This window comes from Lineus longissimus, chromosome 16 (genome assembly GCF_910592395.1).
Source record: "Lineus longissimus chromosome 16, tnLinLong1.2, whole genome shotgun sequence".
NCBI classification, from domain to species: Eukaryota; Metazoa; Nemertea; class Pilidiophora; order Heteronemertea; family Lineidae; genus Lineus; species Lineus longissimus.
The window spans coordinates 10,516,606-10,531,765 of NC_088323.1; the positions used below are offsets into that span (position 1 = coordinate 10,516,606).

At 43.6% G+C, this 15,160-nt stretch overlaps 1 protein-coding gene and 1 pseudogene across 1 annotated transcript; one reads left to right on the top strand and one right to left on the bottom strand.

Moving 5' to 3' along the window:
* The first annotated feature begins 4,890 nt into the window (after window positions 1-4,890).
* LOC135500145 (uncharacterized protein F54H12.2-like) lies at window positions 4,891-6,198 on the top strand. The gene has a single exon (XM_064791393.1). It carries the CDS (start codon window positions 4,891-4,893, stop codon window positions 6,196-6,198), a length of 1,308 nt encoding a protein of 435 aa, XP_064647463.1.
* Window positions 6,199-10,953: 4,755 nt separating this feature from the next.
* On the bottom strand, window positions 10,954-13,602 carry LOC135500146 (uncharacterized; annotated as a pseudogene).
* Between the last annotated feature and the right edge of the window lie 1,558 nt (window positions 13,603-15,160).

The following is a 15,160-nucleotide window of genomic DNA, read 5'->3' on the forward strand; positions in this document are numbered from 1 at the left end:
AGGGGTCTCTCACCTCTCACTGTATGTCCACACTATTCACGCTTGTACGAGGAATACATTCAATGCTGAATCTAACAACACCCAGTGCCCTTACTCTGTATATTAGTCACTGGAAGATGGCCCATTTCACTCCTTGCTTCTACTTCACCTATAGTCTCATTGCAAACGCCTCAGTTCTATGATATCACATTCATTTTCAGCTGTCATGCAACGCAACAACTGTGCTATCTGCCATCGCACATCAACTCTTCACTACCCCATCACTCTAAAGGAATTAAATGCAGACAATTCGTACAACGAACATATCATCAAGCGCCAATATGGTGACAAATCTGGTATGGTACCTGGTCAGCTGGTTTGTCATCAATGCTGCTCCTCTGTCTGCCCTCGAACACAGAAACTCCGGACTGCTACATGAACGGATTGTTGGCCTGCTGTGGTATGGACATGCCTCAGTAAACCTGGGTATGCAAATAGTGAAACACTTATGCACTTCCTTCCTCACCCCCTCAGAGACTCGTGGCTACCAGTGCTGGACATTGACAGCTGAAATGCAACGATCCCAACACCTGCAGCCACATTTTCAGGATGTTACTAAACAACTGGGCACTTTCCATGAATGCATACAAAGTGGTCAACTGGGTCAGTTAACTTCAGCCCTGAACGAATTCTGTTACCCAATTGTTAGGTGTCCTATGGGTTGCTTCATGTTCCCGGATGATCTGCATCGTGGTAAACTGCGAGCTGTCCCAGCAGTCCACTTCTTCAGTAGGATTGCGGAACACTTTAAATCATTTGATGCTGATCCATATTTCTTCAGTGGTGCTCGTTCCGATTGGTTAAAACCCCACCATGACTCACAGTGGACAGCAGCTCCCACTCTTTTGGTAGACAAGGACAACACCCTCTGTATATTGATGTGTGCTCCATCAGTACATGCTCACTCAGACATGGCCTGGTTACATGTGCCTTCCAACCCCATTCTGAGAAATGTGGCTCCCTTGGCTCCAGATGTTATGGCACCTGCAGTCATAACTGGCAACAACATTCGTACTGGTCAGTCCAACTCCTGCAATACATCCTTTCCCGTTTACCAGCAAACAGGCAGCACCGCAGGTTTATCAACATTCAAAATCGTACCAAAGGTCGACACATACCACACGAGTGAGGATATAGCCCTGGCTAAAGGTCTCGTGCTGGCAAATCGTCCAGAAATAAAACATTTCGCTCAGCAAAGTTCACATTTGGCGACAACTGTGTCACCACTCCTCCAACACTACTCCGCCCATGACCGCAAACCCCCACCACACCTTGTCCAAGAACATAAAGATTCAGGGACATATGTCCATGTCGAAGATGCATTCCTGCTTTCACAGGCATATAATAATGCTAAAACACGTAGCACTGGCCTCAACCGAGCTGAAGGTGATCCTTCAACAGTTTCTGCTGAACCCAAGGACTGTGCGATTATTGTACATCCAGCCACAGCAAGTGGGCACTCCCCATTTCTTATTTCACCAGCACAATTTCTTGGCCACCACATTGCCAGGCCACTGGGCAAATTCAAATATGCACTGATCACGGCATTCATGAACAGCACCCACTTATATGAGGCCTTACTTACAGCTGTATGGAAATCTACAGTCAACGTCGCACCACAACGTCACCTCACCACTGCCATCCAGCGTTTCATTCATTCCAACTGCAGCAAAGACCTAACGCAAAAGGAACGACAGGCTCTAGATTCCCTGCAACCAACATCCAATTCCAACAGTATCCATGAACAGTTAGCTACATCGCTGCAGGGCTTCTGTACCGGATATACAGGCTATTACAATTAACACAGTCAATGACCTACAAACACTTCCAAGGTCTAATGACAATGACAATATAATACTCGTCACCAGGCGTGACCACCTCCCACCTGCTCCACCTGCACATGCACCAACTGAACTTCACCACGGCACATGGCGCCTCATGCTTGGGATGACAGTAAATGCACATTGCTTCTTCAGTTCAAAATGGTTTGAGGACGCCTCTACTTGGCAATCATGTGGGACAAAGCAGCATGACATGAACCCAGGACAGCACCTCTTACTTGTTTATGTACGTGCTAAGTACAGAATCAAGCCAGCTCAGAGAGCAATGATTGAACGATGCTGTGGACAAGTCCAAGGATACTGCATCAGTCACGACCAACTTCTCATCAGAAAGCGTCACCACCAGCATATTCAATGTTCAGTTCCAACCTGTACCAGTCCAATGCACGCCTGTCATGGTCAGCAGTGGTCAGCTTAGCGCGATATGGAACATTCTTCCGAAACTCAAGCGAGGGAAGTCTGCTCATTAGCATATCTCGCGCACTGCTCCTTCTGGTCAAACATCGTAGTGAAATCGTAATGGAAAACGTCTGGCTTTCCGCCAGACTAATAAGTGAAGAACTAATAGGTAAAGAACTTCTACTTGCGCGAGACTGCTGTGATGAAATTATCATTGCAGAGACTCCGGTGACGTACACATATATTTTTTACAATCAAAAATGCCCTCAAAATACGACATGGAATGATTATTTTATTGATATTTCCTACTATATACCTTCCAATTATCACTTTATACAAATAGATCGGCGTTAGGTCGCATGCTTTTCTTTCCTGGTGACACTATAAACCAAAATAGTTGCAACCCCGTAAATGCGCTTTAAGTCCAATAATAAGTGACGGTGACCCGTTATAAATGTTTCGCCAGCTTTGGTTTTTTGCCGCTACGCGGTGCTTTTGGCCCTTGCGTCAAGTGAGGTGACGGAGGTAAATGCGTCGGATATATGGCATACGCTCTATTCAAGAGAAGACATGTATTTGAACGATTTCAAATTAAAATTTAATGTTGGAGACCACGTTAGAATCGGTAAGACAAAAATGTTATTCGAAAAATCCTATTTACCTAACTGGTCAACAGAAATCTTCACTATAAAAAGGCGTATTAAAGCACGCCCTCCCGTGTATACAGTTCAGGACGTGCAGGGTGAAAACATTCAAGGCACTTTCTACGAAAAGGAATTGCAGAAGGTGCATGTAAGACCTGAAAAAACCTATAAAATCGAACGAATACTTGCAGAACGGGGTGGGGGTCGAACCAAAGAATACCTTGTTAAATGGGACGGCTACCCCTCTAAGTTCAACAGTTGGGTGAGTAAGGCGAACTTTCAACGCCTGTAATCACGTCTATGCGTGCCTACACGTTTGGTATATCATTACACACAACACGGCAATGTCACCTGGAGCAGAAAAGAATGACGGGGATGTTAGCGATTTGAGCGCGCCCCTACAAAAGAATTGGAAACTATTCGGTCATAACATTCCCAAACCAGAGATAATTTTTTTCGCTCAAGTTATCATTATTTACATCGTGATTATCACAGCCCTCATTAATATAGCTATTGCCAACGGTGAGAGTACTGTGTGGATCTCTCTCCTGAGTAGCTGTTTAGGCTACCTGCTACCGAATCCTACGTTACCCGAACATACGGCTGCATTAGCCAAGACACGTTTTCCCAATTAAGGAGAAATGACCACTTTTAACGAACATTTCTATGTCTCTTTACCGTGCAATAGTTCGCTGAAGTTCTTTCCCGATAATACAATAGGTCATTACATCACCAAACTCAACACGCCTATCGATCTTGACTCGGCTGAAAACTGGAAGGTCGGTCTGGCGGAGGTCCAATATCCGCACTCCTGGAGCAAAATCAACGCAACCGATAATGTTTTTCATATCTATATACCAATCAGCGATGATCCCGACCCAGAAACTGGCAAGATACCGCTGGCTTGGAAACCGTGTACGCTGCCAGTCGGACACTATTCCGACATTGCTAAGTTGATACTGCTTGTTAATGAACAAATTAAAAAAACACTTGATGCAGGCGTTGAACAGGATCACCGTTTTTTTCTCAAATACGACGATTCCACAGAGAAGGTGTCTTTTATCATGCCTGCTGGAAGAGCGATGTCCATGACAAAATCTCTTACGCGCATGTTAGGCTACAATCAGGACAGCGTTTCTATTGCAGGGAATACAACTGCGCCTTTTAAAACGGAATTACACGGTGATTTTCACAGTTTATACATATATAGCGATGTACTTCAATATCAACTCGTTGGCGACGTATTAACCCCCTTACTCCGTGCAATAACCACTGAAGGTAAGCAGGGTGACACTATTAGAAAATCGTTTCAAAATATTCACTATTTCCCTGTCAGCAAATCTACAAATGGCACCCTCGAAATCGATATAAGGACAGACCTCGGAGATCCTGTACCATTTGAGAAAGGACGCGTTGACATTGTACTTCACTTCTGCAGAAAAAACAATGAGAAAAGTGTCGTTGATCACATTTTGTGGAGTCTGGCACCTTAAATACGTTAATTTTGATTGATTGATTGATTGTACATTTGCGATCCTCGCTGCTATGAAGCCAACTATATGCAAAAAGGCGGTGGGGGCTTTCCTGTTTTTATTGGTTCGCACGTTCAAAAAGGGCACGGTAAGGGGGCCTGTTTTCGGGTTTGGCAAAAATGGCTATCCCACTGCTGAAATCGGCGGCAAAAACCGCGGGAAAATCGCTGCTGCAATCGGGGGCTCAATTTGCGGGCGATTTGCTCAAGGGAAGAAATATCAAAGAAGCGGCCAAAGAAAGGACCATTGAAGCTGGCAAGAATATCGGGAGAAACATGCTTTCTTCCGTTAGGGATTTGTCCCAAAAAAGGCCTAGCGGCTCGAATAAAAAGCGGAAAGCGGCTACGCCTCTCACCAGTCTTAGACAGGCCAAGCGGCGGAGAGCATCTAAAACAAAGACAGCATCTGATATCTTCGGCTAACTAACACGTCAAAATGATGCAAGTTGGCTCCTGTGAATGCACAAACAATGACCTTGAATTGTTTTCCTTACCGCCAACGCTTACAAGCATTGAAAAGTCGCAGCACATCGAATATTTACCTCTAGGATCGCTTACCGATGATACGCTTATTGCAGTTTTTGTCTCTAATCGCGGAGATGAATACATTGATTTGGCTAAGACGCATCTTTATCTCGAACTCAAAGTTACCAAGGCTGATGGTACTGATCTGGAAGAAAATGCAAAGGTTGGGCCTGTCAACAATCTGCTGTACACCTTATTCAGTCAGATTGATTTATCATTAAACGGGCAATTGGTCACATCTGCTAATAACACATACCCGTATAGGGCCTACATTGAAACGTTGCTGTCCTATGGCGAACAAGTCAAGAAAAGTCAACTTCAAGCGGGTCTATGGTTTGCTGACGAGCCCGGTAAATTTGAAAAGGTCGATACTACAGCAGCTGACACTAACAGCGGCTTCAAAACAAGGGCCCAATTTATCGCCAAAAGCAGACAACTTGATTTGTTTGGCAGATTGCATCTTGATTTGTGCCATCAAAATCGTTACTTACTCAATGGTGTGGACATGAAAATAAGATTGAATCGCACGAAAAACACATTCTTTCTCATGTTCGATCTCGGCACTGAGGTCACTAAGATTACGAAAGCCATCCTTTTAGTGCAGCAAGTTAAACCCAACCCGGCTGTCTTAACAGCACACGCTAAAGCTCTAAACACTACAAATGCAAGGTATCCCATACGAAGGGTCGAAGTAAAGATATTTTCGGTTAACACAGGCACACAAACTATCACTAGAGACAACGTGTTTTTGGGGCAAGTTCCTAGGAGAGTGATTGTTTTCATGACCGAAAATGCTGCTCAGGTGGGCGCAAAGAATAACAACCCATTCAATCTGAAGCACAATGATCTCAATTTCATCAGCATCGAGGCGGATAGCAGGACATATCCAGCACAGCCACTGACTCCTGCTTTTGGCACTAAAAACAATTATATCAAATCATACATGACCATGTTCAGCGAAACCGGGAATATTCACGATGACAACGGCAACGACATCACATGTGAAAGCTACAGAAAAGGTTACACTCTCTGGGTATTTGATCTGTCGCCCGATAGGGAGGACGGCAATCACGTTAACCTCGTTAAGGAAGGAAATCTCTGCTTAGATCTGAAATTCGCTGAAGCCTTGACAGAAACCATGTCCGTTTTCGTTTATGCAGAATTCGATAATGTCATAGAAATTGATAGGGCCAGAAACATCATCAAGGATTTCCAATGAATACCCTTCAATTAGAATATCTGGCGACTACGCATCCGAAATAGAAGAAACAATTCAAAGGCGTTTATGCCCTGGATCAGTTACCTAAATGCGTTAACACCCATCCAGCCAGCCGCCTACATAGTCAACACACAGCCCATGCGAAAAGAAGGCGAACATTGGGTCTGTTTGCAAATCAATGGTAAACACAGAGGCATCTTTTTTTGACTCATACGGTTTGCCACCCAGAGATAAACACATTACAAGGTTTATACAGAGAAATACAGCTGTGTGGACCTACTCTAGTAAAGTTTTGCAATATCCATTTTCGCTGTTTTGCGGCCAGTATTGTCTTTACTTCTTAGTAAAAAGAGCTCAGAATCACTCCCTCGAGAGCATTTTAGCAGGTTTCAACAACAACAACAATGACCTTGAACTCAATGATAAGAAAATAGGTCAGTATCTCAAACGCACCTTTGCATATTATCAAGCTAAATAGCGCTGCAACCAATCAAACACGTGAAAACACATCGAACTCTGTCATAAAAGAACCGTGTCCTGATAGCGTGTCATACTTCGCATAAAGATCTCATCATGGCAGAGGCTCAGTTAACGAAAAAACGTCTAGCACCCCTCACACTGGAGGATGACAAACACACCGAGAATAAAAAGAGGCAAAAAGGAGATGGCAAGACGAAACAGAAGTCACCGAACATGACGTTGTATCTAACGCCCAAAGTCACCCTTGCCATTTGGAAGGACAAAGAGCACGTCAGAATTCAAATCGATGACGACGAGAAAAAGATCAACATTCCACCAGAAGTTTGGAGGATTCTACAATTATCAGCAGAGGCCATCACACTTCTGCTAAGCTTTGTAGAAGGACAGGGAGGCATCGCAGAATATTACGAATCCTACTACAAGACATTGCAACAAGGCAAATCATCCGAAATCCGGAATGAAACATCGACCATGACCGACATGGCTTAACATACATGTCAAGGACACGTATCTGGGCCACTTTTCATACGTTTGACGTCATCGCATACACACAATCATCGCCCGTTATCCTAATTGGGTTAACCAATCAGAATCATTCTACATTCGACGTGCCGCTATATAAACAGTCCATCGTATGAGGTCCATCACACACACTTCTGAGAGAGAAAGAGAGCCAAGATGAATACCAACGCCAACAACAACAAGGCAGCTGCAGCAGCGACAGACGTCATGAACAAAGACGTCACCCCGATGCAGACTGATTCAACACCCAAGTCCACTGTAGCGTCATCATCTGGGCTTGAAACGCCTAACCTTGGTAAACGTAAAGCAGGACGTCCTTCGATTGAACTGTTGAGTGCGCCCAAGAAGGGAAAGAAAACAGTGGCACGCACCCCTTACAACCTCGAGAAAGATGCCACCGTCGCCAGCCCTGTACCGTGTATCAGCCAGGTATCGAACCATGCCTTACCCTTACGCTTCAGTTCCGACGAACGGGGTGTTACCATTTCACACGGGCCGAAATGGAAACGGCTCTCCAAGCCTGGTTTTCTCAACCTGAGGAACCTTGTGGATGTCATCGCCAGAAAGATTAAGGGCAACGTCGACGACCAGTGGTTGTTGGAGGAGAACGTGTTCGTTTCAACCAAATACTTCAACAACAGAATGAACGTTGACCTTCGGCGCTATTTCACACAACAAGAGGTGATTGACACACCAACGGCTGCACTAGCAGCAGGGCTATACAATCCACACAAACCAACCAAGTTTGGCGTGTTTCTCAGCATACCCAAGTGGTGTGAACTTTCAAAGACTTTTGATCAACACACCTGCGAAGATTCCCTGATGACAACACCTTTGGGCAGGATGACCATTCAAGTGCTCGGAGCATATGTAACGCAATACACCGAAATTTACACGAAACTCGAATGCGCAGGTTGTGCAAACGAATGGCCCAGTCAACTTGACCATATTTGCTGTATGGATGAGGACTTTTCTGAACAGCAACTTAAAGTTCGCATGGACTTTCTCGAACGTGCTAAGAAAAACATTAATATTCACTTCTTTACCATACGCCTTGCTGAAACTGCCCTTGGACTAGGCGTCGAAATTACACGTACACCTCGATATCTGTTGAACAAAACCTCCACTGATTGGAGTGATGCACTCATGGATGAAATCAAACTGATTCAGAGCCTTAAAAACGCGGATGGCAATGATGACGACGATGATGTGGACGATGTTTGTGAAATGGATACAAAGACACATGACATTGCAGCATCAGGAGGTTTGGACTTTACAACTATGTAACACAGAACAACATGGATATTTTAAAACTTCTTTTAGCTCTTTACAGGCAACTAGATCGCTTCACTTTGTATTGTAACATTAGGTTTAGTTGGTGTTGTTTTGATGGTCTGTATTCAAACCTGTCATATTCTTTTAGATCCAATAAAGGTAGACATCGGTGACTGCAGACTATGGTGACCTCGGCAACCTAGTTTCTAATGTGATGACCTATTTGATTTGAAATATAACCTTCACCAAAGACATGGACCAAAACACCTGTCTTACTTTCAAGGTTAGACTCAAATCATTCCTTCACTTTCTAGGTCAAGGCCTTGGATCTCAAGGTCAACATCACTCTGATAACTAGGGCAATGCTAAATAGGTCAATCGTAGACTGCAGTCACCCATATACTACCAGTGCAGACATCTGATGAGGTTGAGGCTACATTTGCAAAGTGCAGTGATTGTAACCACCCACCCATTACACCGAAGGTCTGGTGGTGCCTTGTTTCTGCTTTTCTAACACATGCCTGATTTTCCCAAATACTATAATGTGTTAGAGGAGCAAGGGGAACAAGCAGTGTCAGTTGTGATAGGCGAATATCCTCAACCTGAAGGAGGTGTAAAACCCTGTGCTTGCTCAACCCGCTAATTATTTGGTTACGCCTACTGAAAAACACAGCCCTCGGATGATGGGCGGGATGCGAAATTTTTTTTTTTGCACGCTATTTTCCACACGTGCTTTTTCCTTCGACCAATCAGCGCTTTGTTTATGTTCTAATTTTATCCTCTGACCGAAGCGATGATGTCATTTCTTCGGGAATTGCCCTTGGCAGTCTTCAGCAATGTTTGCGGGGACATAAATAGCCTCAGACACGGGCATTTGTTTTGATCGACTAAGGGGAATTCTACTAAGGGATGGGATGGGCAGATTTCAATGGACTGTGACTTAAACAAAGTCTGGGGCCAACCTCGTGAACAAGACCAAGCTTTGCTAACAAGACCACAGTTGTTGTGGGTTGTTGCCTAAATCATCAGCAACTCTCTTGAAGTGAAACCTCACCAATAAGAGGAGCAACAGTGACCTTTTTACTAAGCATTCACTGAAATCAAATGTGTGAATCAAACATAACACTGACTAATTGGTAATCAATTGTAATTTTTATTACTTAACAGACTGCCATTGTATTTGCTGTTATCCTGAGCGCCCTGAGCTAGGTTACATGTAAAATAAAACCAGAATTGTTACAAAAATACAAAGTAAACCCATTTGTGAACAAGGTTCTCATACTGCCATTAACAGATGAAGACGCAGAAAACCTGTAGCAGGATTACTGGCAGAATTACAGCTTAGCTGAATGGGTCTTCCCCAGTACTTCATTATTTTGAACACACCTGGCTAAATTATGCGGAGCTTTGCGCCTAGGAAGCACTTGGGAAGACAGCGGCGCGACAACCTGTTTCCATTTTTTAGGCTTCACATTTTCTTTACCATCAAGTTTACAGGGCCTACCACTCCCTAGGCGGTGTTTAGTGCCACCCATAACTTTCCTTCTCGCAAGGGCGGTGGGTTGGACACCAATAGTTTTGCAACTTACCATGCCCTTCACCTTACGTTTGCCCATGGCAGTGCCAGCACCTGAATACTTGCCAATACTTGCCGAGCTGACCCAAGAGCCGAGTTGGTGGTTAACGATTCAGCTTGTCTTACAAAGGTTCTCAATGGTTTTTTAAAGTAATCTGGGTTTGCTCTGTAGTGCTCTTCAAAGTCAGAGAACACACCCTTCAGGTCATTCAACAATGTGCTTCCTGCTGGCAGGCCTTGATCCAAGTTTGTTGTTGACGGATGTGGTCTATTGAGGCCTCTCATGTCAAACCTGTTCTGAAGTGTACGCTGCAGAGTAAGAGATGCCATTGAGGATGAGTCAAAACCTTTGTCTTCCATATCTGCAGGTGGTTGACTCTCAGATTCCATGGCATCATCACCATGGTCCAGTCTGACTGGAACCATTTCCTCCACGATGTCCACTTGAGCACTCTGTTCAACTTCAAAAGCTTCTTCAACGGTGTTGTTGACTTGAGGCAGGACTTCAACCAATGGTCTGCGCTGTGATTGAAACCATTCTTCAGTTGGGGGTGTACTGCTGCCAGTTGCCACCTGATATATCAATCTTCTCATTGATGAGTCATGATTTGGGATGAAATTCCAGGAGAGACCATACTTTTTCACGACAAGGAACTGGTGCTTGCATGGACCTCCTGAAACGGCAAAAGTACATAATGTACATGGATCAAGAACAAACTGTGTTTGGATGTTCTATTGCTTTTGATAGGTTTTGATGTATCCCATATTTTTGTCAACCAAGTCACATTTAGTGAACGCCTGTCGCTTCTTACCTGTCTTTCCCAGCCGACAGGTGCATGCTCCAATTGTCATGTCCACGGTGTACGTTGCATCGCTGTCAGTCTCACTTTGGACAGTGAATGTCATCTCGCTGGTTTGGACAATGCGATCTTCATCAATCTTCTTCCCTGTTGCTGTGTGTGGAAGGAATCGCGAATAACTGGCACGGTCTAGTCGATTGTTGCATATGTCCAGAAGGCGCCCTTCAAAGTAGGACTCCAGTCTGGTCATCATGAAGTCAGCAAGCTGTATAACACTGTAGGCTGTTGTTCTGTCCAGTATTTGGTCTTTCAAAACACGCATCGCTGCCTCCGCATAGTTGTTGGTGTCATTATTGCGAACCCTTAGGTCACTCCAATGACAAATTGCCCATTCCTTTCTCCTACCATAAATGCCTATTAGATGCTTGGCAACATTCTCATAGCGGCGAAGAACTGGGTTTCTCACTGCAGCCTCGTACTTTTCTCCTAGAGCGTCAACACTGTCAGCATATACCATTCCCTTCAGAAGCATAAGAATTGAGGGTCTGTCCTCCTTACGAACACCATTTTTCGAATCCCAAAGAAACCGCCAGAAAGCTTGCAATACATGGAAGACACACAAGAGTAAGATGGCCTCTGGGTACACAGCTTGCAGTGCCTGTCTCTCTGCTGCGCTATCATCAGTCATTATGAGCTGAGGACCAGGGGAGGGACCTCTCCCGTAAAATGCCTTGTCATCCAAGAAAGAATTGTACAATTCAAGTGCACTGGTGATTGTTTCTGTACTTTCACTGGTGGTAATAAGTACTCCCAATGGCAAACCTCCTGCGTAAGAATAAGAAAGACCCGGCAGCTTTGACGATCCATATTTCCTGAAGCATCAATAAATACAAGTTCTGCTGAATGTTTAATCAGTTCGTGGACACGGCGCATTAACGGGGTCACAATGGCCACAGCAACATCTTTCTCACCAACAACTCTCGACTCCGCACTTTTCTGACCGGTGTCACTGTTGTGCTCCAGCTTACTTTCCAGGATCTTAAGCCACTGCTCCCCTTTTGGTTCTCCATACTGACTCTTGAAGGCCTTGTAGTATAATCTGGAATGAATATTTTGATATATATGTAGCAGCTGCCACCATGTCATTTCAGTACACTTTGACCATGACACAGTAGACTTGTAAAACTTTGGACTGGTTTGATCAAGTATGTGCTTACCTAAAGCAAAATTGAAGATCAGGGCAGATGAACCTATCAGCACACTTCAAGACATAGTCGTCTCCGTATTCCATCTGTAAGTCATACTTATGCAACTCTAGGGCTTTGGAAGGTGAATAATTATCCTTGCTTGAACAAGTCTAAAAGTTTGTCAGCAACTGTTTCGGAGACATCTCGATGGCGAAGTGCATTTGCTGCGTTAATCGGATGGTTATGTTTGTGCTCAAGTTCAACTATCATGTGACAGTTTGCATCATGAGGATCTTTGGCACTGGAAATAAATATTTTGTCAGTCAGATGAATGGAGTTTATTAAATTCCGAGTCATTTGATCAATTACCTAATTGTGAGTCCAGTAATACTATCCAGTGTTTGGTTCAACTGATTCAACAATTTCATTAAACTTAACTTTCTCTAAAAATTGTTAGCTAGCTGGTCCTAATACATGATGGAGCCTACCCGTAAGGATCAAGTTTCTGTGAGGAGGAATCTTTCAATATGAACAACCTTAAAGTAGCAGGGCAGTTGGTGTTTTTTTACCCTTGTTTCTGATCTGTTTCAGAAGACTTGGAGCGTGCCCAGTGTTGGCAGCGTAAATCAACCTGCAAAATTGGTAAAAAATAATTAAATGACAAACAGTTTTCATTATACATGTCATCTTGACATATCAAGGCCAACGGTCACTCCGCCTTTCAACTACTCATCTGTGGTTGTTTCTATCTAATGCTGATCATGCCACTTATGATGCCCACCATTCATTACATCACAGAACACCTGCGACGTATACTTAGTAGTCAGCTAGGCCTACCTTCTATTTAATTTTCCTGTGCGTGTTTCGTATGTTTGAATAGGTTCTTTGAAGCCGATATGTGCTTAGGCTTGTTTCTTCAAATGACTTCAACCATGCCTTTGCTTCCTTTTCTGTTGACAGCTCCAAGCGAAATTTTGCTTTGAAAGATCCATCTTGTGTGCTCTCAAAACTGCAGACAGAGTGCCTCTAGCCATTTGGTAGAATATCCTGTGGGAAAAATAGCAAAAATTCGATACCGGTAGTACTGAGACAGCACCTCTGTGCATCCCCATAGACCTAACTATGTGAGTCAGACTCCTATAGGGCCTACTATACATGCACATTTAACAAGACGCATCATAAGTCCCCTTTAGACCTATGTCTATGTCCATATTGTAAGACTTGATGCTTGCTCTCTGCACTGGTGATTAAGTGCCTTGCCCAAGGAGACCAGCAACAAAGTTTCTGTTGTCTAGTATTACTTTTCCTATATACGATGTACGCACATGGATAATGTACAAAGCACTCTATCGAATATCACTGCGTATCGCTGTACGAAAAGTAGAAGTCAAAAAAGTGCCAGTTTCTCCAAATATTCTTAAACTTCCCACGGTTTAAGCATGATGTATTGCATCTAAAAACCTAAAACTATCCACTTAAACATGCCTTAACTTACCTCTAAAACTGATGTATTCACCACTTGTTTTGGGCAGTGGTCACAGGTGACGATTACGTTGTCCGCCATTTTTGCTATGTCTAATTAATGCACAATGCCAGAGGATAAAATTAGAACAAAAACAAAGCGCTGATTGGTCGTAGGAAAAAGCACGTGTGGAAAATAGCGTGCAAAAAAAAATTTCGCGGGGGGGGGATAGGTCAAATGGTGAACACCGAGTGATTTGACTAACATTTCTCAAACTAAATTGTTATGAACTCTATTTTTCAGTCAATTTTAAATTTTAAAAGAGCTATATTTCAGAAAAATTCATTTTTGTTGGTGAACTGACTAGTTCCCAAAACAAGAGGCCCAAGGGCCTGGCGCTCAGCTGGATGACCTAATAACATAGGCCTATAGGACTGAGGGTATAAAGTAGTAAATATCGGCTTTATACTACTGTTTGAAGGTCAAGAGAACACGTTATACCACTAACATTTCCAATGCAGAGCTGCCAGCTGGATGAAATATGATTGAACTAATCAGCCATGGTATGTAAATATTACAGGAGGCAACGGAAGTTATCCCTAGTTCAGTATGTTGTATCGGTAGCTTTACAGAAAAGAAGTGTCAGAGGATGAGACTTCTCCATGGACAACTGTGGTATGTCCAGGCTGGGTTGTACAGCACAAGGATACAAAATGCTGTCTGTAATTGAGAGGTATCCTGATTTAACAGAGGTAAAAAAAAAGGAAATTACCAGTTTGGGACTAACACCACTGTCTTTTTTTTCCAATAAGGTAGAGATTACAGGAGTCAACAAAATTAATTTTATTGAGAGAACTTGACCTGTCCTGCTGGTGATTGGAATTTACAATACAAAGGGTCGTTTTTCATGACATTGTGCTCTACTGCGTATCCCTAGTGAGTCGATCTGGAACCAATCTATCCTTGGCGCAGACAGGTTCAAATTGGCTATATCTTGAATAGATTGAATTGCGATGAAAATCTAATGCAATAAAGGAGCAATATCGAAGAGACAAATTAATCAAACCAATTGTCCACAGACTCGAATCCCTGAAATGGCATGATGTATGCGTGCATATAAAAGTATATCAATTGGTCCCATAGAGATGATGAGGCAATGTCAATATGCCTTGTTCCTTAGTCAGCAATATGCCCCTTTTTATACGGAGAAGAAGGAGAACCCAGCTAGGCCTTCATATGTCGGCTTCCAAATGGCTCGAACCAACTGTACTATCACTACTATAAATTTAAAATGAGTGCTCCTCCTACATGTAGCAATGTCTCGGTCAAAAAGGCACTTAGTCGACAGGCAAGCTAGAAGTTCAGCACCGTGAGCAGCTCCTTGGTAAGGCTATGTCAGGTTCCGCGCGCCTCTTCAGATACATCTCAAGTATTGAAAGCTGTGGTGAGCTGTGCACATAAAAAGACCATGGTCACCTTAATTTGAAAATCCCTTCATAATCAAGGGCTACCTCTGACTAAAACAGCACAATAGACCACCAATTTGACCCCAGCTCCTAACTGCAGGAAAACCCAAGTCCAGCAACCAAAAGTACCAACAAGAGGCCCAAGGGCCTGGCGCTCAGCTGAGTTAATATCATTAAACTCTTCCCGGTGTTTA

What these genes read in the sequence shown, in the direction of transcription:
- LOC135500145 (XM_064791393.1), top strand. Translation starts at nt 4,891, where the DNA reads ATGATGCAAGTTGGCTCCTGTGAATGCACAAACAATGACCTTGAATTG.